The following is a 26,551-nucleotide window of genomic DNA, read 5'->3' as shown; positions in this document are numbered from 1 at the left end:
ACCATTTGTAATATGGTGGTGAAACAAGTACTTGAGGATAAAGATTTGATGAGTTAATTCAAGCAAAGAACTTTGAATAGTACCTGGCATATATGAGGTCTTTGTAAGCTTTAGCAATAGTAATAATAATTGTAATAACAAGAAGAATCAAAGTATCTAAAACAAAGGGCATACTCAGCAAATATATGTTAAAGGATCACTTATTGGATATATGTAGAGGATGAATGTAAAGCAATGAATAAACTGATGGATGAACTAATGAATTGAACAACCCTGAGGGCCTCTTGCTCTCTCCCCAAAACCAGCTGTTATCAGAGCAGCTTATAGAAATGCTGTATGTAAAATAATCACAGAGAGAAATAATTGCTTTTCCTTGCCTGCTGTCACCATGATAAATGGTAAAAATAGCATTTTGGATTTCCTGGGATTTTGAATTTAGCCTACTGTATTGCTAAAGAAATATTCAAAGCAAGGAGATTTGGAATTAAGAGCTAAAGGGATATAATAGCACAAAACATATTTCCATGCTTCTCAGTCCTGTCTTTATTAACCAAAAGGTGTCCTTTTTAATGTGCTTCATACTCTTTTAATTGTTCCCAAGTAAATTTTTTAGAAAATCGTGCATGTCAGATTGTCCATTCCAATAAATATTTATATAATTTCAACCTATGTTGACAGTAAAGGAAGCTCTTCACCCCTTTGTTCTAGCACATTCCACACATTATATTACTCAGTGTCTTCAAGGTAAAGGTATCAGTCACTGCATCCTGACTGTACACTGGGCTCTGATGGTCTAATAGCCCAACACCAATGCACCTGGGCTCCCACTGTGGAGCTGTAGTTTCAGTGAGGAAAAGCTACAGACCAAGAAGGTACCGCTGAGTTGGTCTAACCATGTTAAAGCCTATTATCTTACAAAGTTTTGCATAGTTTTTGTCCTTTAAGGCAGACTGTGATAATACTTTGAAATTATTTTGCTACAGATAGCTCATTTCTATTTAGAAATGAGTGTCATCACATCAGTAATGCAACATCTGTCTTTATTCTTCCCTTCCTGTAACAAGAGGCAGGTTCTTATTCTTTTACTCCAAAGTCAACTTTTCAGCCATTGCTCTAGACCCATCTCATTCTGCCCATCTCATTCTGTCAGTATTCTATGAATACTGACAATTCATACTTTCTATTTTCAGTTCAGTCATCAATTCTGGAAATGATTATTTCACTGAAAGATTTGATAATGTATAAGAGATAATTCTACCAAATAAATTGTTGGAGCCTTCATATGTGCATATTTAAAACTAAAGGATGCTATGTTGAAATTCATTATGAGAAATACTAGAAACTTAGTCAACTGACCTGTTTTTCTGTTGAGTAGACTGGATCTGTACGCGAAGGGGCCATCCTGGGATTGTGTGGGAGGTGATGGAAGCAAAATTCTCGGACCTTCTGGGTTCCCAGGTGGGAAAGGTGAGCTCTGTGAATGTCTACATTCACTTCTGTCCATACTAGATAAGTGGAGTGCATCCTGAGTTTTCTTCTTTTCCTTCTTTAACATATTGACCAGAATATCTGAAACTTGACTTAAGGATTTAGTGACTCATGCTCAATGATAATGAACAGAACAGTGATGTTTCAAATGAGAATAATCTGAATATGACTTGATATTTGTGACTGACTAAAGGGAGACTTCAACTTCCTGAAGTTCAGGAAGCTATTAGTTTTTAAATATGGCATCTTATATGAAAAATTAGCAAATCTAAAGGCCTTTAAAATATTCTGAGTTTAAGGACTTCCCAGGTGACCTAAGGATTAAGAATCAGCACTATCACTGCTATGGCCTGAGTTCAATCCCTGGCCAAGGAGCTAACCCACATACGGAGCAGCAGACCTCTCCTGTCTTCCCATTGCTCCTCTTAGCAGTGTCTTTCAGTAAATCTGCCTGTTCTGCTCCCCACTCTGTCTCTGGTGAATCTGCTCACCACCTGTATCTCTGGCCTACACCCAAGTTCTTCTATGCAAAAACCAAACCAAATCAAACAAACAAAAAAAAAGAACAACAAAATATTCTGAGTTTAAACCAGTTACACCTTAAACTTTTTATGAGCTTATAAAAAGTAAACAAATACCAAGTAGTAGGCAATGGAGTTTTGCATATACCTGTGGGTAGATAAGACCTTCATTCAGGAAGCTGCTCAGGAGTTGGAGAGAGAGGATTCTGAAGCCTGCTGAGTTGGAAGACCACCAAATCAGTCCTGGTGGTCAATGTATGCCCCCATGGCCAACACATACTTATTTACAGCACATTCAAATGGAACTTAAAGTCAGTTACTATACTAGGAGCACCAATGATAACTGAGAGCATCCCTCTACCCTACTTCACTGCTCACTCAGGTTCGAGATGCTTAGAACTCTAATAGATTTGTATCATCACTAAGAGGAAAGTTGATACTCCCTCTTGAAAATCTCAGAAATTTACTGCACACACGGTAAGAGGAATTCAAGGCCTTTCCCACTGCTAAAGCTAGCTGCATTAAGATAGGCCTCTGAGCAACATGAGGATGGTGTGGGTGAGAAGACAGCAACTCAGAGGGAGGGGAGGTGTCAGCCACATTTAATGTTGAGCAAGTAACACAGAAATCATTCCAACTCCATCTTCTTCTTCAGCTTTGCTTCTAACCTTCTGGTGATTTCTAGAAGCATAAGCAGTTTTTTAATGCACAATTCCTGATATGGTGTCCACTTTGTTCTAAATAAACTTCTCCTTACCAAATGTGTTCACAGCTTCTGTAAGTGTCGAGGCACTGAGCTGATGGAGACAAGCCTATCTGTCAAGACCTCCCACTCTTCTTTGCATGGAATTATCAATAGCATCATACAGTCTATCTGGTTTAAACACTGTGGTAGCAATATTCATGCTCCATGGTATTTATTGGTGCTATTGCCAGGCACTGTTGTAGGCACAGGGATGGCACAATGAAAAGGTAGACTAGTCTCTTGCTCGCATGAAGCAGATGTCCTACTGAGAAAGATAGTTCTCATGCACATGTGCATATATAATATTAGAAAGTGCCAGATAACTTATTTTTAAAAAGTCAAGAGTGATTGAGTGGCTACTCTACACTGAGTGCTTAAGGACAGTCTTCTTGAGTATGACACTGAAGCTGAGATCTGAATGACAAGAACCAGCTAGAGGAAGAACATCCCAGCAGAAAAAATGGCTAGTGCTAAGCTCCTAAGGGTCCCAAACAGGGAATATATTACCATTCAGGGGATATTGGGTCATGTCTGGAGACATTTTTGGTTGTCGTACTGGGGTGGGGGTGGGGAGAGAGGTAGTTGCTGTTATGAAATCCAGTGGGTAGAGGCAGGACTTGCTGCTAAACATCCTATAATGCATAGGACAGCTCTGGCAATAAAGAATTATACAGCCTCAAAATGTCAGCAATGCTGAGGTTGAGAATCCCTGTGTTAGAAGAATAGCAAAGAGGTCACTGTGAGTGAAGTTTAACATACAAAGGACAGAAGGCTAAGACATACAAGGGTAGGGGGCCGGGCAAGACAACCTGGGGCCTCATAGTGTAGAGTAAGGAGTTTGAATTTTATTCTAATAGGAAGCCCTGGAAGATTTAAATCAGAGAAATGATGTGTTCTGATTTACATTTCACAAAGCTCACAATACAAAATCATCTTTGCTGCCTTCGTTTTCATCTGCCTTTCTTTGTCGTCTTCCCTTTCTCATGTAACCTGGGCTCCTGCTCAAGTCAAGCGCTGTGTTGGGTACTAACTGCCACCATTATATGCTTTGTGAAGAGGTGCCTGAACTTATTCAAACTGATAATGTCATTGAAATGACACCTTTTCTCCTCCCTTTCCAAAAAAAAAAAAAAAATCGATGTCATTTATTGTCATTCTGTTGCATTACGTTCAAGTTTTTGTTGAGTTCAAGCATTATCTTTTTTTTTTTTTTCTTTAAATCTAACCCATATCTTTCTCATTGCTCCTGTCTCAGACTTAACCTTCTGGGTTCTACAAAAAAGAACTGTGAGGAACTATGAAATTTCAGGATCTTCTCTTGGTGATTAGCCTATAATACATGTAAGCTGTTAGGAGTGAATCTGAGCTGCTATTTTTCCTCCTTCTCAGTTTACCCATTAACTACAGAGTCATATCTTCCATTTTATAACACTCCATGGAGCTCAAAGCACTTGCCCATGAATAGCCTCTCTGGCTTTGCTTGGCCCTGTGAAGTAGGCAGGGCAGGTCCTAGGCTCTGTCTGCTGATGAGCAGGAAGCTGCTTCAGGGAGCAGTTGTAGAGCTAATGAATGAAGAGTTGGGATTTCAGCCCAGGTGTGAACTTCAAATTCAGTGCTCTCTTCACCATGTCTCCTACACACCATCATTTTGAATACTAGTCTCAGAAGAAGGGTGCTTCACTTGAGTTATTCACAGTCAGTGAAGAATCTCACGTAGCCCCACGGGAACAGTGATACCTGCATTTACCAATGAAGAAGGGGGATGATGTATTTATCTCTCTCACTCTTTTTAAAATAAACATGTAGGAACAGGCCTAGACTGTTCCTTCTCTGTCATATCTCATTTCATTCCTTCTCTATGCACAGACATACATAAACCCAGAAGGGGATTAAGAAGTTGGTAGGAGTGTTTAAGGGAGAAGATTCTAAACTAGGAGCAAGGCCAGGAAAAGAAGCAGAACTCAGCCTGGGGTTGGGGCCAGGACTGAGGTCTAAGCTGGGACCATCCCTGGAGATGAATTGGGTAAGAGAGAGGAGCAGGAATGCAGGAGTGACAGGCCTGTGTGCTGCACCAGAGACAAGGGCCTTTGTCAAAGGGAGTATAAATCACAGCTGAACCTACTGTTACTGGCTGAATAATAAAGCAGTTAAAACTCACTTGAATCAGACATAGAGGGTCTGTTAATTCTCAACTAAAATTAGAGACTGAAGTTAATCAGGCAGTGTGCCTGCCTCATCTTTGGTTTGTTTTTACCTCTTCATTACCCGTTTTCCTTCACGTAAGTTATTTTTTATGCATTTTGCACATTAGCTGAAACAAACATGCCTTTTAGTGATTTTAAAACATGAGCAAAAACATGTTCATAAGGAACTGACCAAAATAATTTTTGTGCATCGTTAAAGTCTGAGAATGTAATGAAAAAGTCACTTCTTTTATAAGAAATATTGAGGTCTAACACACCCAATAGAGACTCTTTAGAAGCCACCACCTTGTCTGTAACTGGAGACAGCTCCCAGAGCTCCTGCCTCTGTGGGTACCCAGAACACACTGTCTCCAAAGCTGGTAAAAATTGTATCATATGTACTCGCTTCCAAATTTGGGAACATTTGTAAGAAGAACCCAAAGCGGTAGATCTGGCTTTTAAATAAAAAGTTAAATTTAAATCAATCTCTGCTCTTCATAAGCTAAATACCACTCATCTTTAACAAAAAAATTTTTTTTCAATCATCTTCTGAGTTTCACCCACACACCAGCCACAGATTCTGGGCCACGGTGAGACTGCGGTCAGCCCAATGTCCGGTCAGTTAGCTAAAGATAACCAGCTAACTTTCAGGCTCAGGACTAAAACAGAAAGAGCACTGCAAAGTAGTGGAAACAAAAAAGTGTGTGTGTGTGTGTGTGTGTGTGTGCAGGCGCATACACACATATCATTTAATTTGTTAAGATATGATGTAAAAAACGGCCATTATTTTTCAATCAACTGCAATATTCCGCCACAACTTAACTCTACTTGACTAAAAAAGAAGGACATTTTTCTTTTATAGCAACTTTGTTTTTCACCACTTTGTGTTTGCTGCAGGGACATTTTTCTCCTAAATGGAAAGACGTAAGGAGCACCGGAAGCAGGGTGGGGAGCCAGGGGGGGTGGCTAGGAGAGGGTTCCCACACGCAGGCTCAAGCCAGAAGAGGGAGAGTTTCTCATCATTTCAGAAAGGATACTGATTTCGTTATCTCTCTGCTGTAGAATATCTCGTAGCTTTTTATATTCTTCCTCTTTTAATGGTTCTTGGCAGTTTTGAGTTTTGATTTCAGAGCAGACTGGGCTCTTTACGTGGATCTTCTTGTCATTCAGTAGCTTCTAAAAGACAAAATCAGAGCTTAATGTCCGTATCTCTCTTCCAAATTTCTGTGTGTGACTATATCCGCTTTCACCGTTCCTACACAAGTCAGATCTGCACGCACTGTTCTGCCTCCCGGTCTTTGCAATGCAGTTGTCTTTGGTGTGTCTTCCCATCCCACCTGTACTTCCACCACCTCCTCCATTCTATGATCTCTCCTTCCCTAAGGTGGAGAAATTCCTGCTCAAATATGCTCTCCTGTTAGAATTCTTTCCCTTTCTCCATAATCCCACCCAACTTATTTCACACATTGTCCGGAGCCGTCCGGAGTATGTGCCGTGATGCATATGCGTGCCATGAGTTCGCTTTACCGTTTCGCCTTCGGAGAACCACAGGTTTTTCCTGTAAAGCACATGAGACTGGGAGGTAAGGGGGGAGGAGCTACGAGGATATAAGAGGAGAAAGCGGGAGAGAGAGGAGGAGAAGAAAAGAGATTTAAGAGGAGAACCACGAGCGAGGAGAGCGCTGCGAGAGGAGCAGAGAGAAGGCCAGGGAAGTAAGAAAGACAGGGAAAAGGAAAAGAGAAGGAAAAGGAAAAATAAAGAAGCAAACGCTAGCGTCAAGTTGTCAAGCCCCTCATTTCAATCCTCAGCCCTTCTCTTTTCGTGCCTCCGAATCCTTCGGGTCGGGACAACACATTTTCCAAATTAATGCTAACAATGCTTTATAATTAATCTTTACAAATCTGCCTTCTCCATGACTTATTTATCTTTCCCTAACCAATGCTTGACCCATAGCAGACTCCCAACAAATGTTTATTATCGTGGTGCAGTCTGTCAGGTTACAGGTGAGGTAGAAGTAGTGGGTAAAGATATTTCCACTGTGTCATTCATGAATGGTAAAACTTAAGGCAGGGAAAAACTGAGGAAATATAGGGATAACCCAAAACTGCTGGAAAAAAAGAAATGACATAAATCTTTTGATGTAACTTGAAAATAAAGTGTTTTGAATATGGGACTATTCTGTGTAGAAGGTAGAGATTTCTGGCGAAAGAATTAGAAATTCAGGGTCTGACCTTATTCATTGGGAAGTAAGGTCAGTCTCTGAAGAAATGTAGTGGTAATTGTGGCATTAGTTGAAGATCTCACCCTTCTGGATGTGGGACACTGGGTCCTAACCTTTCAAGAGTTGTTTATCGCAGGTTTATTGCAGTTTGAACAGGGGTGACAATGGCTAAAATGAGAGGATATGCTTAAATTTACCTTTAAATAATGGAAACAGTGATGAATTTTTCGCATATCAGCTCCAACCTCTAATCTACTCTCTGGATCCTGGTCTTCCAAAAAGGTTGTTATTAGTTCTTCCAGCCTAAAAGTACATAATGGATGAGAATCAACTATGAGCTAGAAACATTAAAAATTCTTAAAGCATGTGTTGCATGGATAACACCGGGAGAGCAGGTCAGTGTTCCCACTTCTTTATGGAAATAGAGTTAGCTGATTTGACTATAAACGTAAGGGGAAAAAAGACAATTGACAGAGCAAAATCTGAAATGATGCAATTATTTGACTGATTTCCAATGAATTTTCACAAGCAGATTTCAACATAGGAGTTATTCTATTCTATAAATCATACATTCTATCCAAGCTAAAGTTCTTTACTCCTGTGTCTAACTGCCACATTGCTAGATAAAGGAATGAAAAAACTTTTTCATGAAAATCTCATGGCTCTTCATCCTCAGCTGGGACCTTAGTGATGCTCCACAGTCCTTTTCCTCATTCCTGGTTGACTGACATTATTCACCTGGCTATTCCAGATCTTTCTTCAACTCCCCGACTCACCAATTCTCTTTTGCTCTCTGTCAATGAGGTAGCTTCTCACCAGACTGAACAAGTCAAAGTTGCTGTAAGTGGGCTCCTTCAGCTTCCTTTTCCTTCAGCTTGGAGTGTCTCTGCCTCCCCACACATGCTCTCTTTATTCTTTTATGCTGTTTGGGTAACATCCTTCCTCCTAATGGCCAACCTCTCTCCTGGGCTCTCTTCAGGTTTCTGTCAGGGCCACCTTATTATCACCTTATTTATCACCTCTCCATACTGACTCTTTTCTTCTGCTTACATGATTTTACATCTTTGTTATTCTCAAAACAAAGCACTTCCCTTTGGAGTGGACCATCCGGCCACTCTATCCCACAGTCCTGGTTTACTTTGCAGTGTCTTGTGTGCTTACTGCATTCCACGTTGCATTCTCGAGTCTGTGGACCACCTCAGCTCTCCCATGAGTTTATAAGAAAGACAAGGCAATTCTTGGCTCCTGTTTATCTTTGTGTCTCTCCCCCTACCCTGTATCTAGAGCAATGCACACATTAATTTTTCAATACAAATATGTTTCATGGATTCACTTTTGTAGAAATTAGTCTCCTCTACATTGAGATGGAGTTCTTGATAAGGAAGGTGTAGAGATGACAATCAATATCAAGGATGCTAGTATCATAACACAGCAGCAGTAGATCTTTCTCATGTTGTTCTGAAAATATTTGTATACTTTCAGCATTGTTATAAATTGTATACACATTTCCCTTCCACTGTTACTATAAGCCCATTCAAATAAGATGTAATGATTTCCATCATATAGGAGACTTGGATTCTATTTTTACCTCTCTTCTATAATTTGTGACATGTTTACAAACGAAAGATGATTTATATTGTTATTTTAAAGAAGTTTCTTCCAAGTGAAGGGACACTTGTCATTTGCACTATTTGCTGATATCATATGCAGAGAATAGATTTCAAGCCACTAGACACAGAGATTCATTTCTGATACAAGGATTCTAACTTATGGTTCTAAAATAAAATTTTATAATAATGTTTATGAAAAGAATTCTAGACAATACAGATGTGAAAAAAATTAAAAGTAAGCCCCCTCACCCTTGCCATCATTCTATCTTCTTTATTCTTAATACCTTGGGGAACCCTTGGTTAACAGCTGAAATATGTTCTAGTTTTTAATGAAGTAGTTACCAAGATTCTTATGCTTATTTGAAGATTTTGTTACTTTTTACAAAAATTAAATCATACTCTGAATAGTGCTCTGCACACTGTTGTTCTAAATAATTTATCATAGGTAAATTTCCATGTCAGTACACATATAGTAGAGCTATTTCATTTTTAGTGACTATATAATATTCCACAGAAGGAGTGTACTGATTCTGTCATGATGGTTAATATTAAGGCAACATATTCACACTCCCATCTGTAATCCTTGAAGAGCACTGTATCTACTTCATAAGACTGGAAAAAATAATAGCATTTCTCTATTTGTACTTTCCTTGAATAATTAGCAGACATTCTGGAGTTTTGGAAATCACTATTATTCCTAAGATATGCTTGTTCTCTGGAGTAAAAGCATTTTGTGGTTTCAGTGTCCATAATTTTTTAAATAAATAATATCAGCTTAAAAGCAAAAGTTAATCAATTCTTCCTTCTTGCTTTTTCTTTAGAAACTAATTTATTCTCTCTAATTTGATCATAAAGTATATATTCTATAGACATTCCATGAAGGAGGAATGCAAGTTTACAAGAAAGCATTTTAAGATACATGCCTGCTGATTAGCTGAGTGACCACTTGACATTACTCAGTCTCACTGGGCTTTGGCCACATAATATCCCACATAATAGTAGCATAAGTACAAGGTGGACCACGTGTAAAGTGTAATCCTCAGAGAAAGGGGATGTTTCACTTTCCCTGCCCATTCTAAGGACAGTAGAGCTAGGTAGGGAAGAGAAGCTAGAAAAGACTGGGAAGAGGAGGAAGAAGACTAAGAAGAGAGAGATGCAGAAAGGAAAGACCTGCAGAAGGCACCCAAAGCAGAGAGACATGTGAAGAAGTTGCACTTGCTTCTCAACCTTGCACTTGTACCAGGGACCTGGGGTACATGGAAGAAGACATTTAGAAGAGATGTGAGTGAGAGACCTGTGCAGAGGCTGACAGTGGCAGCCATTTCCTTGATTTGTATTGACTTATATTTGCTCCTTTCTTTCCAGACTTGCCTGGCCCTTTCTCTCCCTTCCCCAATAGAAGGTGCCTTAGACTTGTAGCAAGCTTTTGGGGCTCAGTGGCTCCACTTTGGGCCAACCTTGTTTGGCTGGTTATTTACCCATGAGGGTAATTTTTGGTGCTTCATGGGGAAATTTTTAGCTATATTCTTTCTCTTCCCTTTATTGCAAATTAATTATATCAAAGTTATTTTCCATTAAAGGTCTTACACACTGGGGTATATTTTGTCTTGATGTGACAGATGGCAGAATTTATTTAGAGCAGGCAGGTTTAAGGGTCCTGGAGTGCCCCTTCTTCCAACTGCCAGAACAGGGACAAAGCAGAAATGGTTAAGAATTTCTGCCTAAATGAAATAACTGAATTGCTTTACCCTTTCTGGAACTCAATTAGCCCGATATATAATGGAGAATGAAGATCAGGCCTTTTGACATGCAATTTTGTTCTTAGTGTAGAGACCAAAGAGCTTCTTTAGATAAGAAAAATGCTTGGTCTTACATTCAAACATTTGACTTATTGTCAAACTTACTTTTTATCAACCAACAACTTGGACTAATAATTAAAATGCAGAAAAATGCTTTATGCAGATGTTTCTGATACACTCCTCTAGCAGTTAAGAGTGAACGATTGACCCTAAATTCCCTGCATTTTCATATCTCCCCAAAATAGTTCCCAAGTTCATACCTAGTCACTACTCCCACTGAGGGGTCTCCCAGCTGTCGGAAGCCCGCTGCATAGTGAAGACCTGTTTTCAGAAAAGGCTCCCTTAGGAGGTCAAGTGAGTACATAAACTGTTTTTTAGGAAAAGCTTATGTAAACATAAAACTTCACATTTCTCTATTTTTACTAGGAGAATAGAAGCAAGAGAAAAGAATCTTAGCGAAGGGGTAAAAATAATTGTATGCTTTTCAGTTCGAGTTCCTATGGACTGAAGATCATAGACAGCCTACATGTACCTGAACACATAATTTGAAAGATAGGTGATTGGTGTGGATGGTTGGCGCTTATATTTACCCACTGAAGTGAGGTGTAGTGAGATACCTCTGACAGTGTCTAGTTCCTCAACTCTAACATATTATAAATTTTTATACTTGGCCACATAATAACATTTGACCATAGTTTTTATAACATGTGCTTCACTCTCTTGAGATCACTGTATTCCTGTTTTTCTGCTCTCAGTATTTTTTTGTCAGAAAGTAAGTTTTCTCTGCAGCTATATTTTGGTAGAATATTTGGTTTAGTAGTGTAAGTAAAAAAGGCACTATTATTGGGCCTCCCTGGTGGCGCAAAGGGTTAAGACGCAACCTATGAAGGAAGCTATCTGTAGCCACTGCAACACAAGTTCGAGCCCTGGCCAGGGAGCTACCCACATGGTGCAGCAGACCTCTCCTGACTTGCCCACTGCTCCCCTAGCAGTGTATTTCAGTCAATCTATCTGTTTTGTTCCCCACTCTGTCTCTGGTGAATCCTCTCATCCTGCACACCTCTGGCCTATACCCAGTTCTTGTATGCATAAGTACATAAATCTTTTAAAAAAAAAAAGGGCACTAAGAGTTAGTATTGACTGTGCACTAGATGCTACTCTTCTGTGTCCCTTGGATACATAATTTCCTAAATCCTCACAACACTATGAGATGGTATAATCATCACTGTATCATAGGGGAAGGAACCAAAATACAAAAAGGTTAAATATCTTGCCCAAAGTCACACAGGTAGCAACTGGCAATGCTGGGATTCAAATCCAGGTATGCTGAGTTCAGAATCCAAGGTTTTAGGCACTATCCTTACCCTATTATAGCAAAGTTTGTAAATTTATTTAAATGCCTTGCTGGGTAATGTAGTTCTAAAAGGGAATGTCAGACCAGACCATTTCATACCATACCAAGAATTCCTTGAAGAGATAAATAGGTGAATGGACAAGCAGGAAATAGCTGAGTAGTAGATTTCAACAGGCCACTGACCTGTATGATTTATAACAGCAAAAAAAAAAAAAAAAAAAAAAAGCTGGAAAAGAACCAGAATTTCCCCCATTAGGAAATCAGTTAAATAAATTATAGCATAGTCCACATAGTTAAGTAGCTGTTTAAAGTGATGCTGTAGAGGTAAATATATTGACATTAAAAATACTTATGATCTATTATAAAAGGTTACAATAAACCCCTTTACAGGGATTCTGCAAGTACGCTGTAACATGCTAAGAAGACAGAAAGCAGGAGACAAAAAAAGGTGGGGGGAGAGGAGGGAGGAAAGAAGGGAAGAAGGAAGGCAGGGAAGTCAGTAGGTCAGCAATCCTGAGACCTTTGACCAGTTGCCTTTGGCTCAAGAATATTTATCATCTCCCTGTGAAAAGAGATATTCAAGATGCAGGCTAAACTTGCTCTTCTGCAATATATTTATGATTACACTACATTTGTTTATGAAATTAGGTTCATTATTTATATATTGAGTATGATTATGATGTTCTCATTATTCTGAAATAAACTGTGTTTGTAAAAAATAAAATTCCCATCAGCATTAACTTCTGAAAATGGGCTTGAAACCATATCTCTAAGCTACTGGTTATGGGACTGTTGAGAGAAAAGAGGAATGGGGGATGAGTAAGAAGAACATACCCAAATTAGAGCATGGAAATTCTGGCTGATTCTAACCCCCTGAGATAGCTATGAGAGGTGTGCCCCGGGGGTAGAGAGGAGCATGGCTTTTAGTAAGGGGATAAAGACAATATATGTGTCCAAAAGTGCAGTGTAATTTTAAGGAGTTTACTAAAAGCAAGACAAGGGAAGCAAAGCAACAGGACTTGTCTTTTGAGAAGAACTGGAAGGAGTGAGATGTGTAAGACATATCCTAGTTGGTGGGGCAGGGCTGTCTGTGGTAAAATCAAGGAGATATCTGGTATTCCTGAGCTGGTGGTTTTCAGCTCATCTGGATCTTCTCTGTCTCTGAAAGAGTAGGCAACTCATTCCAAAGAGCTAAGAAGGAGTTCTGACTTAGGAACCAGTATTAGTTATATCAAAGAGTATCAAATATCTGCCTGACCTTAACCAATCATTTTTGCACTAAAGATGACTCCATTAAGGATGGGTTATCTCTGACAGGGTTAGGCAATGGGAATCTAACCACTATAGTTACAGGTCAGTGTGGGTGAAGAACTCAGAAAGAGGTGGAAAAGAGTGGTAAAGATATACAAGGAAACTTGACAACTCTTCTTGGAATATGACAGCTAAATAGCAAAAATGGGAGAATAGTTACACAATTTTAAAAAATTGAAATATATTAACTAACTCACCCCTGTGGCTCACCAATTTTTTCATCTGTAGAATATAATATTATTGTCTCTAAACTCTTTAAAACTCAATGATGTAACATAACACAGGAACGAAGAGGGTATTTATTGACTGACCATTCATGCCTTGCTAGTCAGTGTGAACAGTAGGTCAACCTCATAGGTATCACCTGGGAGCCTCTTACAAATGGAGACTCACAAGGTCCATTATACACCTACTGAATCAGAATTCAGGCCCCATTCCAGACCTATTGAATCTGCATATCTTTTTAGCCCTTAAACCAAACAAATAAGTAAACTGAAATATTAAATGAAAGAGGTACCAACACCCTTTGATGGCCAATGATGTCCTGGTCACTGTTATCAATGGACATTACATATTTTTTATTTGAGTATAAAAAGAATTAAAGAGAATATCATAGTCTGGTTCTCTTTATAACTGCCTGCTCCCAATTATTTTATTAATACTTTAATTGAACATTCATATGTGTCAGGCATTTTCACATGTGTTTAGTTACTAATCCATACCATAAATCCTAAATATGTTCCTTTCATATATCATATGAGAAAAGAGCAGCTCAAAGAAGTAATTTGCATATTGCTACAAAGTTAGGAAACTTAAACAGTAGGATTTAAAATCTTGATCTTTTGATTCAGGAAGCCCCTAGCCTTTCCGCACATAATCAACTCAGAAAAGTGTCTTCCACTTGCCAGAATTCCTATTATATGAAATTTGTATTTTCAATTCAGAACTTTCCTGCTGACTTAAAAAAAATACTTAAAGATGCAAACAAGGTCAATGAGATCATAAATAAATTTTGTATCTGGCATCTCAAAGAAAAGAATTTTTAACAGGATGCAACAGTGGGGGTTCTTGGGTCCCAATGGTAGGGGGCAAAGGAAGGCGTTATTTTGACTTTGCTATCATGATGAGCTTCTTTTATGGGGTATGACCCTTTGAAACATACAGTGTTGGGATAGCATGTAATTTACAAAAGGAAAGTTCAGATAAGAACAACAAATTCACAATTTATGATTAACTACAATCCACAGGACATGAAAAACTGAAGGCTGGGATTCTGCCAAGAGGACTATGACCAAAGGAAACTATACAAATATTTTTGGGGGTCATTAGTTTCGTATTTGTTTTTCTTAGATTCTGCTGAAAGAACTATCCTCAGTTGGCTTAAAGGTGGTTTCTTCAAGATTTTCTTTTAGAATTCTCTGGTCTGTGACAAGCATTATATATATTTTACACTCCCCTGGCCCTAACCAGTGTGTGAAAGACAAGGACCCTCACATACTCACATGCAGGGGATCAAGTTCAATGTCAGCCACTTTGTTGGAATGAGCTTTTTTTTTTTTTTTTTTTTCCAACAACAGTAGGAGGCCAGAAAGTTCATGGTTTTGGTAATGCAGAGGAAATTCCTATGTAGAGTTTCCCTTCAAGATTTATCTTAGTAATGCATATTTCCTTTACCTCCACAAAAGCACTGTTATAAGGTGCTGCAAATGAAGAGCTGCACAATTGCTTAATACTTACAGTGTCTTTAAATAGCAAATCCAAACAATCCAAATAAAAATTCACACTGGTTTGCCTCTTTAATGGTAAAGATTTGGCCTACTTATAGGAAAATGCATTTGCGGCCATGAACTTCAGTTTACGGAATTTTCAAAACTATTTTAAATAACTTTTTTCCTCAAATTTTATTTGCCAATCATTTATACAACTGTAACTTGGGGAGGATTTTGCACCTCCATATGTGCAGTTATTTCACTCACCCTCCCCAGTGCCAATGTCTTATTACCTTCTCTCCCATCCCATTCTCCCTCCCCATCCCATCCTCTCTGGTAACCAGTATATTTTTTGCAGAGTCTAATAATTATTTTTGCTATACTTTTCCGGTTTGTTTTCTTTGGTTATTTATATTCTGCAAATGAGTGGATAACCATCTTTCACTTTCTGACTTATTTCACTTAGCATCATTTCCTCAACATCCATCCCCACCCAAAAGGCATTATTTCTTTTTTATAGCTGAGTAGTATTTCATCGAGTATGTATCTACAATATCTTTATCCAGTCACCTGTCAGTGGGTGTCTAGGCCGGTTTCAGCTATTTTGAACAATGCTACTATGAATATAGGCATGTATAAATCTTTTCATATTAGTATTTTCATATTCTTTGGGAAAATACTTAGAAGAACTATTACTTGATCATATGGTATTTCCATTTTATTTATTTAGTTATTTATCTATCTATCTATCTATTTATTTATTTATTTATTTATTTTTGTGGGACCCTCGCTGGCAGCCGGGGAATGAACCGGTGCTGCAGAGCCCAGAGCTCAACCGCTGTGCCACCAGGGGAGGTTCTCCATTTTTATTTCTTTGAGGACTCTCCATACCATTTTACATAGAGGCTGGACCAACTCAAAGTCTTATCTAACACTGCAATACACATCTTTGCCAATATTTGGGGTTTTTTTTCAGTCTTTTTGATATGGGTCATTCTCATGGGGGTAAAGTGATATCTTATGGTGGGTTTGTGCCTTTAAGTCATCTGAGTATCTTCTTTCAAGAAGTGTCTATTTAGGTATTTCACCCATCTTTTTATTGGGTTGTTTGTTTTTTTATTGCTGAGTCATATAAATTCTTTATATATTTTGGAAATTAACCTCTTGTCAGGCATGTGATGTGCAAATATCTTCTCTCAATTTATAGGTTGCCTTTGTTTCTGTGGCTAAAAAAAAAAAAACTATTTCAAATATGTTTAAAATATAGTTAAACAACTTTAAAGTCACTAAAGGCATTTTATTTATTTATTTTTTAATCTATCTATCTATTTATTTTTTTTAGTTTTTGCATAGAAGAACTGGAGTGTAGGCCAGATGTTCAAGGGGTGAGAAGGTTCACCAGATACAAAGTGGGGAGCAGAACTGGCAGATCTACTGAAACACACTGCTGAGGGGAGCAGCAGGTGAGAAAGGAGAGGTCTGCTGCGCCATGTGGGTCAGCTCCCTGGGCAGGGATCAAACTCAGGCAGTAGAGGTGAGAGTGTTGAAACATAACCCGTAGGCCACCAGGGAGGCCCCATTAAAGGCATTTTAAAAGCTACTTTAAAATGCAATGATGAAGGCTTTTGGGAAGTTATAAACATTAATTTTATTTTTGTCAATCCACATTTTCATATATTCAGTTTACTTAAAGACGTATGTGTCTCAATATAGTCAAACATCTTAACTTCAGTAGACATGGACAGGTGCAGTAGTTTAGAACAAATATAATTAGGAGATGAATATAATATAAAACAAACTATAGATATTAGTGATTCCCTCTTTAAATTCTACATGTATCTTTTGATGCCCTTGTTTGCTGTAGACAAACACCATGTTATTTGTGTTTAATATAAACATGAATACTTATCTACATAAATACATAATAAAGAAGAAATTGACTTTGCAGGAAAGACATTGTGTGTCATAAGAAGGGGGCACAGAAATTATTCAAGGAGCAGCAGAGCTGGTGGCAGGAGAATGTGACAGACGAGTCACTGTGAAGAAGGGGACAATGACAGAAACAAGGCAGAAAAGGCTTCCTATCATGATGGCAGAGGTGGAGAGACTGCAGGAGAGGAGGGAGGCTGGCCTGGAGCTGAGAGAAGAGAGGAGTAGAGAGACAGGTGCCTAGGGAAAGGACTGAGGAAAACGAGAAATCAAATTGAAATGCAAAGAAGCTTCCAAGGGAGTCCCTGTGAGGAGAGCACTGGGGACCATGAGGAGATCAAATCTGGGGAGTGTGGGGAGAGAGATGACGGGAAGTAGAGGACAGGGAGATGGGCGCCAAAGAGGAGAAGGAAGGTGGAGAAAGGAGAGGATGGGTTACAGAGAGACAGCGCAGATGGAGAACACCAGAGTATGCCTGTGAAAACAAGCTAAATGGAAAATTTGGAAGAATAGAGCCTGGGCACCAGGCTCTGCTGTCACTTTGTATCTCCATGGTTAAAGTTCCCCAACTATAGATTCTCCTGACAGTTCATTAATTTGAAGGAGTAGGGGAAGCTTTATCCACACTTTGCTCCAACTATGAATTTTTTTTCTGTAATTCTGCCTTGTATGAAATTATAGTTGTAGAAGGCATTAATGTTTAGAGAGAAACGTTTCTCAGCTGGTTTCTTCAGCAAAAATTGAAATATCAGTTTTAGTTCATAAACAAAAATGAAGTATGTAAATATTTTTCATTAGACATAAAACATGAAAGTTTTAAAAGACAGAATTTAGAAGATTTTATGTAAAAATACAAAGTAGGGGCCTCCCTGGTGGTGCAGGCGGAAGCACTGTCCACAGCTTCTGCAGCACCGATTCAATCCTGGCCGGCTGGGGAGAAACCCACATGGTGCCGCAGACCTCTCCTGTCTTGCCCGCTGCTGTCCTCAGCAGTGTATTTCAGTCAGTCTGCCGTGTTCTGTTCCCCACTCTGTCTTTGGTGAATCCTCTCATCCTCCCGCACATCTGGCCTGTACCCCAGTTCTTGTATGCATGAATAAATAAATCTTTAAAAAAATACACATAAAGAGCCTCCATTAGTACATGGTGCAAAGGAAGCAATAATTTAGAAAAAAAATTGAAACTTAAAAAATTAAATATTAAAAAAATGACAATTAATTGTGAAAGCATTGATGCAGGACCTAATATAAAGAAAAGCACAAGTTCAGAGGAAACAAAAAGAACAGAGCAAACCGGGAGTCTTATGTTCCTGGGTGGGAAGATGCAAACTGTAATTTTTCCCTAAATTATCAATAAAAGTAAAAGTAAATCCAAAAAAAGTTCCAAAGCATTTCTCCAGAAAAAAATACATATACATAGATGAACCACAATGTTTTGTAAAAATTCTGGGAAGGGATGATGGGCCCACACCCCACATAATTTCTGTTGGATCTATACAGAAATATCGATATGGGGATATGCCATAATTGAATGAAACACAGGGGTTAAAATGGTAAGGGATCAGTTCATTTTTATTGAAATGCATATTTATATATTCATTGAAAATTCTGAAGGATTACAGCAAAATAATAGCAGTTGATACCTTTGTGTGGAGGAATTACAAGTGATTTCTATTCTTTTCTGTCCACTATCACTTTTCCCAGCGAATATAAATTGTTTGTAAAATAAAAAATAATCATAGAATCCCTACAATTCTCAAAGTAAAGTTTAAAAAATAAATTCTAAAGCTTACTTTATAACAATTCAAGTGGATTTCCTTGAAGATAGAGCTAGGGAAGAGAGACAAGACACCTTACTTGCTGATAGGTCCTTGAAATGAAAACCACACTTGGAATCCAAAGCTGCTCCTCAGTTGCTTCCAGAAGGATTTGATTTGTTGATATGACTAAATTACTTATTTTATGGCCCTGATTATAGTGGTTGGTGGCTATCCCTGCATTTGTTTATCCATCCGGTGTGCAAACTTTCAGGAACAAGGTGTTAGACATTGGTGTATTTTATTATTTCCCTAAGTGTGCATTTTTACACTGTGGGCTTTCTTTCAGTGGCATCAACCATATACAACTGTAATTAGAACAAACATTTGTTTCAGGAGGCCTTAAGGAATATCCAAATTTAGCTACAAACTTCCCCAAGAACAGGTTACTTGTATTAAGCAAGGGGAAATAGTATTCCTGGTTTTGAAGAAAGGACTCATTGCTTCTTTGGAAAAAAAAATTCCCTGGAGGGCCTCCCCTGTGGCGCAAGGGGTTAAGACGCAACCTATGCAGTTATTCTCAGCCACTGCAGCACAAGTTTGATCCCTGGCCAGGGAGGTGACCCACACGGCGCAGCAGACCTCTCCTGTCTCACCTGCTGCTCCCCTCAGCAGTGTATTCAGTAGATCTGCCTGTTCTGTTCCCCACTCTGTCTCTGGTGAATCCTCTCACCTCCACACCTCTGGCCTGTACCCCAGTTCTTGTTTGCATAAATAAATAAATCTTAAAAAAAAAAAAAAAGAAAAAAATTCCCTGGAACTCACACAATCCACTAAGCATTAACACTGAGAAAGCATAAAATAACTGGAAGAATGAAACAGCATGTTCATGCTTTCATACTTAACATTTTCTAATTTAAAATCAAGTACTTAGACTTCTAATGAAAGAGCTGCCTAGGCCAAAAGAGTCCGATGTGTCAGGTGGAATTGCTGTTCACGCCTCTTCTTTTTTTCTTCTTTTTTATTATCTGCTTTTGATAGTCATTCATTTGGTCTATTAGAACCCAAAGCACTTAAACTGTAGGAAAATAAAATAATCATTAAAGTACAGAAACAGCTCTGAGATGGAGACAGGCCTTTTTAATCATATTAGATAACTATGTCTTAAGAACTCAAATGCTTCCATAAACTACCCAAGGATAATTAACACAAGCTGTAGACCAGGCTTTTAGTTTTGGTTTTAATATCTTCAAAATGTAATGTCAGGACCAAAAACACTTTGTACCGAATTTGTACCAAAGTGGAGAGTCCTCATCTGTAGTGAATTACATCTCATGAATGATTTCAAAGATCTGATTTCTTATAAAATGAGAGAGAGAGAGAGAGAGATAAAGGGTGCCTAGAATCTAAGAGAAGTGAATTTAGAATCATGTTAAATCTGTCAGTTTTGGGTTTGAACCATGCCTGATTACTTAGAACTCTTCTCTTCAGGTGTTAGAAATGAACTGGTAAACATTGGTGCAAGATGCTTCTCAGTTCTCTATTTCTGAGACTTCTAGGGCTTCAATTCACCACTGAGTAAAGGAAAATTCTAAGATGGGGGATAGAAGTCAAGAATGTGTGGATGCCTTCATTCTTAGATTTATTCAGTCAGAGAGCATTTCCTGACTTTCTGCCATGAAGCCAGGTGTTGGGTATGATCCCCTTAACTGTTCTGGATCTTGATCTTCACACATCTTTAAGGCAGTGTTCAATGACACATTAAAAAAAAAGATATAAACACAAATATCAATTAGTTGTTTTTAAGAAAAAATTATTCATGAAAATATGCAAATAAAAACTCCGATCATACCAAACTGATATGGGGTTACAAATATTCAATCGAACACACACTAAAACAAATGTGGCTGAAATAAATCGCAAGTTCACTAAATACTCTGCATTTTTACTTGTGAAACCTGGCTACACTAAACTAAAAGTCAGAAAGCTTGCAGATATATTAGCTTCCAGCACCCGAGTGCACACTGCTGAAATGCATGGACCCCACCCACGCAGAGGGTCTGAACAATGGCTGTTGGTTAATTACTCCATCATGTAACAAAGGTAGGTGAGACTCTGGCCTCTCTTCTATCCTGAGAGAATATAAAGTATTGCAAGCATTGTCCACATCATCTAACTGTTTCTCCACTCATAATAATAATGCACTACATTTTCCATTGATTTTAAAGCTAGTAATTCAGAGAGTTATAAAACCGTTTAGAGTCCCTAGGGAGCCAGAATTTGGGAAGGCTGATTTTCTCAGGAAAAAATCCAACTTGGTAGAGATCTTTTGTAAGTCAAATCACTTCTCTGGGTTTGTTTATGAATCTATAAAATAATGAAACCAGACTTTAGCTTTGCTCATATTGATCCCTCCTCTCTGAAATGTTCACTCTGTCCAACTTTGCTTTTCTAAATCTTGTCTTGATCCATTCTTGTCTGCTAAAAGTCATCCCCAATTCCCACTCAAAAGTAATTCCTGCCCACTCCAATTACCTGGCACTTCTCGTGTGTCAGGTATCACTTTTTAGATATTCATGCACTTGTCTCCCTTGTAAGCCCAAAGCCCTCTAAATCCAGAATCTGTCACTAATTCATCTTTGTAATCCCTGCCCTGCCATCCAGCACCAAGTGTATCATTTTGTTTCATGCCTGTGTTGTGGGCTCAGAAAAGGAAAAGAAAACTGCCTTTTCCGTGTCCCTCTGTAGAAGCAGCATTTTTAGGAGCATTTTGCAGAAGGACTGGTTGAGCATTTTCTAATTCAAGTCAAACCCTCTAAAGGTCCATGCCTTTGTGCAGATCTAAGTAGTAGCAAACAGAAACAGAAATGACTAAAGCAATGAAAACACTAATGCATGTCCTCCTGAGGTTGTGTAATGGCAGTAGGAAGTCTCTGCATTTTAAAAGGCTGATTGGGGATACACAGGGGCTGAGCAGATAAGCTGCTTTTGCAACACAAACATGGATCAGCATCCAGAAAACACAGCCAATGTGTGTGTGCAGAGGTGCAGCAAACCATGCAGAACCAGAACAAGACAGGAAAAGTGCCTTAACGAGACTCCGTAGAAACCCTGCCTGAGGAGAGGACTGACAGCTAAAACTAGACCAACATAAAAAGTTATAACAAACTTACATATTGTCCACAAAGAGTATTTATGAAAGTGAGTTCTTTTTTCAAGAAAAGAACACCGAGAATAATAAAACATGAATACCAAACACAAAACTTTTAGGAACAAAAAGTGTGCAGGCTTTGCTTTCCCACACAGTGAGGAAACACGATGCTCTGGAGGTTCAAGGCCTAGCTCAGCCAAGGAAGATGGCTCTGCTCAAACCTGGCACAGTGCCTGGGGAAGCTACAGGCAGCAAGGCAGAAAGGATCACCTGTTCTGTGTTCTGTGTCTACGAGGTAGGGTAGGAGGTGACTCCAGGGTTTCTCCCCAGACATCTGAGTTTCTCATGTGAAATATTCAATGGAAACCAACTTTCTGTGAGGCCAGTGATAGAGACTGAAACAAGCAAGTCCCACACACTGCTGCAGTTTCTTTTTGGCTGATCACAGTGAAGTAATGAGTTTTGGAATAGTTAGTCACTTCACTCAAATGGTGGCTAATAAGAATAATTAGAATCAGTCCCCGAGTTTCTTAGTATCTCCCTCATAGGATAGTGGCCCTCATGATTACTTGAACTGTGAGGAATTTCATTACTGGCATAGACTCTTGAGTTTTATCAGCTGTGGTTACTTCTATATAAACTGTATTATATTGAAACAAGCGCTGGTTAATATACTTTGAACACACCAAAAACGAGCCAACAGCAGAAAGTGGGCATTTACTTTAGGCCCTGCTCTTTGTCTTAATTCAGAAGCTTAATTCAGGGGGGCAAAAATATTTCCCCATCAGGGGAAACATCAAAGTCCTTCCCTTGTCTCTTATCAGGAACTCCAGATTGGATCTTGTCTATATAAAATATCCAGAGTGAATGAATAACGGTGACGATATCCAGAAATCCAGAATTTTCCAATCATGAACAATCTGGAAAAATCAAGTTAATTCTAGAATGTTGTTTGCCTTGTGTCCCGTAAATCCCCTTGAAGTAAGATTCAGTTTTAAGTCATCACTCTAAATCTCACATCTTTGTGGCTCCAGGGTCACAAATAAAATAAAAGTGAAATAAAATAAAAATAAAAAGCAGCTTTGAAAACAGACTTAGCAGAACTCAGATTCTATCTCTGCATCTCATTTTGCTTGCTGAGTGATATTGGCCTCATGAAGTTATTGTGGAATTCTTGTAAGACTCTATAAAAATGTAACACAATGCCCATAGGCAAATGGAATGTGACTGCAAATTTCAATTAGGGGTTTCAACTTAGATAGAAAAGTAAATCTAGAGTACTGTACTCAGTCCAGTACATGCTTGTGGGGTAAATGAATTAATCAGGCTTTTTGCACCACTAGCCTCTGTGGCTATCACCTACAGCCTTGATAGTGTTAGTGAAGAACATGCTTGGGAGCATGTGCATGGGGCACGTGTGCCTGATTGTGGACACCTGGAGTATGGGGGTTCACACATGTGAAAGTGTGCACACCTGAGCTTAGAAGCCAGGGATATAAGGCAGCATCACTCAGAGATGGACGACAGCTACTCTACCTTTCCAGCCTGCAGGCTTGCCACTACAGAGCGCCATCACTGATCTGTAAAGCACACTGATAATGAAAGCAGTTGAAAAGCACTACTAGCAGGAGGTGATCTTATGAAAAAGAAGAGACAATCTGATTTCTCCAGTAAGCTGAAGAAGTTATACACCAGGCAGCAGCTACGTTGACATTAACCAGGCCAAATTTTGGAGGCTGTGGCAAAAATTGTCAATATGCTCACTCGGTTAATCATAAACACAGGGAACTATTATGATCCCCAGGCTAAAAGGGGTATGGAAGCTGGAACTAGGATCAACTGAGCGGGAGAAGGGGCTAGTGGATGAGGCAGCTTATGTTTTATTTGAGTGCCTTTGTGGGGAGTTGGATGCACATCGTAAAATTAGATTTATATGTTATTTGGAGACAATTTTCTGTCATGTTATGCCAAATGAGAAGAGTCTATCAATTTAAAAGAAGTAGAGTTTATTTGAAGAGCTTAATTGAATGACAATCACCATCTCACAACCTAGTAAATGACACCAAAGATCCTTATTCCATCCTTGGGCATTACTAGCATTATTGGCACTAGGATGCTATTCACTGGGATTCTTTAAGAAAGAAAGAAATTGGATTTTCTCATAAGTTCCTTGTGTTTACCTGAATGTCAAGGGACAAGTATCCATTTTGTACAGAGGAGACAAGTGAAAAATTAGCATAGCATCTAATTCTAGTTTCCACGCAACTTGGTAGCAGTTCTGAGGGTCCTAAAGTTTGCTTTGACATTGTGTATTGATAATTCTTAAAGTGGGTCACTTTTTTAATATTTGCATTTTATTTTATTTATTTTAAAAAAAGATTTATTTATGCATACAAGAACTGGAGGACAAGCTGGAGGTGTGGGGGGTGAGAGGATTCACCAGCGACAGAGTGGGGAACAGAACAGGCAGACTGACTGAAATACACTGCTAAGGGGAGCAGTGGGCAAGTCAGGAGAGGTTTGCTGAGCCATGTGGGTCAGCTCCCTGGCCTGGGATAGAACTCGTGGTACAGTGGCTATGGATAGCTTCATAGTGCTGTGTCTTAACCTCTTGCGCCACCAGGAGGCCCTGCATTTTATTTTAAAAGCTTATTCTATACAGCTGTTTGGGTCATTAATCTTTCTTTCATTAAATCTTTTACACTCCTGGTCTTTATTGCTGATTTTGTGACTGATCATTTACTTGTCTTAGTCCTCAATTTATTTTTTTTTTCCCCTAAAAGCAGATGCCACATATCCTCACATTTCCTTCTGGCCAGGCACCAGGCTTTATGCTCCTGCTGCTCTTGACAGCTTCTAGCTCAGTGCTATGAAGCCCTTAATAATTCTCGGCGACTGGTAATTTAGGTGCCAGGACAGAGCTGAATCTCCAGTTTTCAGCAGCACTAAGATCAAGAAATGAAATAGATGGAGAAATCTCAACACCTCCTCCCCCAAGCCTCTGGGAATGAAGCTAAGATAAACTGTTCTCTCTGAACTCTATTTAGCCCATAGATTTGTAAGCAAATGAGATTAAGTAGAAGATATATACACAAAGGTTAGGTTTCTAAGGTCATGTAAAAAGTTAGCTATTCCCTCCTTCCCAAAACAAACATTCAAACAAAATCCTTCTCAGTAACAACAACAATCATCTTAATTCATCTTGCTCATTTATAAGATTTGGGGATGTTCACTAACAATTTTATAATATATTTGTGTATTTTTTGTACAATTATCACACAGATGTTGAAATGCTAAATTCAGAAAATGGAAAGTAGAAGGTTTTGTTGACATGTTTAGCTTTTGAAAGAAAGAACAGACAATTTATAATAAAACTATCTGGCATGTACCTGGAAGAAGTATGAAGGGATTAAAATAGACACCCAATTAGTAGGGTGTCTCTTTGTTTTGGTTAATGTCTCTTTTTGCTGGACCAAAGTTTTTTAGTTTGATGTAATCCTAGCTATTCATCTTTTCCTTCCCTTTCTTTGCTTTGGGGTATGAATCTTTAAAGATGTTACTGAGATGTATGTCATGCAGTATTTTGCCTATTATTTTCTTCTATATATTTTATGGTTTAGGACCACCAAAATATATAAAGAGCTCACACAACTCAAGAAAAACAAAGTAAACAATCTAGTAAAAAATGGGCAGAAGAGTTAAAAAGATACTTCTCCAAAGAGGAAATGCAAATGGCCAACAGGTATATGAAAAAATATTCAACATCCCTTATAATCAGGGAAATGCAAATCAAAACCACAGTGAGATACCACCTTACACCAGTGAGAATGGCACATATTAAAAAAACAGGCAACAACAAATGTTGGCGAGGATGTGGAGAAAAAGGAACTCTCCTACACTGCTGGTGGGAATGCAAACTGGTCCAGCCACTAAGGAAAGCTGTCTAGAGGATCTTCAGCCTACTAAAAATGGAGCTACCATATGACCTAGCAACTCCACTTTCAGGAATCTACCCAAAGAGCATAAAAACATTAATTCAAAAGGATACCTACACCCCTGTATTTATTGTTGCATTATTTACAATAGGTAAGATATGGAAACAATCCAAATGCCCCAAAATAGATGACTGGATCAAGAAGATGTGGTATATAGACACGATGGAATACTATTCAGCAATCTGAAAATAAAAACTCATGCCATTCACAGCAACATGAATGGAGGTAGAAGGGATTATGCCCATTAAAATAAGTCAGAAGGAAAAAGAAAAATATCAGAGAGTTTCATTTATAGGGGGACTATAGGGGAACCAAATAAGAGATTGGGGGAAAAATAACAATAATAATAAATAAAAAACAAAATTAGCAGGCAACTATAAATCAGAGACATTCTGCAAGGGAAGGGGAGGGGGAGGGATCAAAACAGAGGAGGGAAGAACACAAGGGACTATTGTGATTGGTGAATTGGTGGTGGCAATTTTAGGGGGACTACACCTGAAAGGAGAAAGCATACATTGTACTCACATGAACAATGATGTAAAAATATATATTAATAAATATTCAAATTAAAAAATAAAATAAATGAAAGAACACTGAACTTCCACAGAGAGATACAGAGTCTTCCAACTAAAATCTTGAAGCTTTCAGTATACAAGAGAGAACAAGGCCTTGGAGTCTACATTTGGTGTTGAATATATCTTTTATAAGTCTCTTGCAAAGTCATCCAGGGGGGAAAGTCTTCACTAACATCCCTCAAGAAAAAAGTGTCTGCACTTTGC

General features: G+C 38.7%; 1 protein-coding gene across 1 annotated transcript in view; it reads right to left on the bottom strand.

Annotated features, from left to right (window-relative positions):
- The window catches only part of KIF6 (kinesin family member 6), a gene marked incomplete at its 5' end in the record, with an annotated part of 395,001 nt that overhangs the window by 198,314 nt on the left and 170,136 nt on the right, over window positions 1-26,551 (bottom strand). The window contains 3 exons of the mRNA XM_084259141.1: window positions 1,357-1,569; window positions 5,975-6,113; window positions 7,356-7,461. Of these exons, the coding sequence (XP_084115267.1) occupies window positions 1,357-1,569; window positions 5,975-6,113; window positions 7,356-7,461 (458 nt within the window). The remainder of the gene's footprint in view (window positions 1-1,356; window positions 1,570-5,974; window positions 6,114-7,355; window positions 7,462-26,551) is intronic.

The sequence above is a fragment of the Talpa europaea genome (genome assembly GCF_964194135.1).
Source record: "Talpa europaea genome assembly, chromosome: 2".
In the NCBI taxonomy this organism is placed as follows: domain Eukaryota; kingdom Metazoa; phylum Chordata; class Mammalia; order Eulipotyphla; family Talpidae; genus Talpa; species Talpa europaea.
Note: the sequence above shows the minus strand (reverse complement) of the source record. Positions and strands in the feature narration are given on the sequence as shown.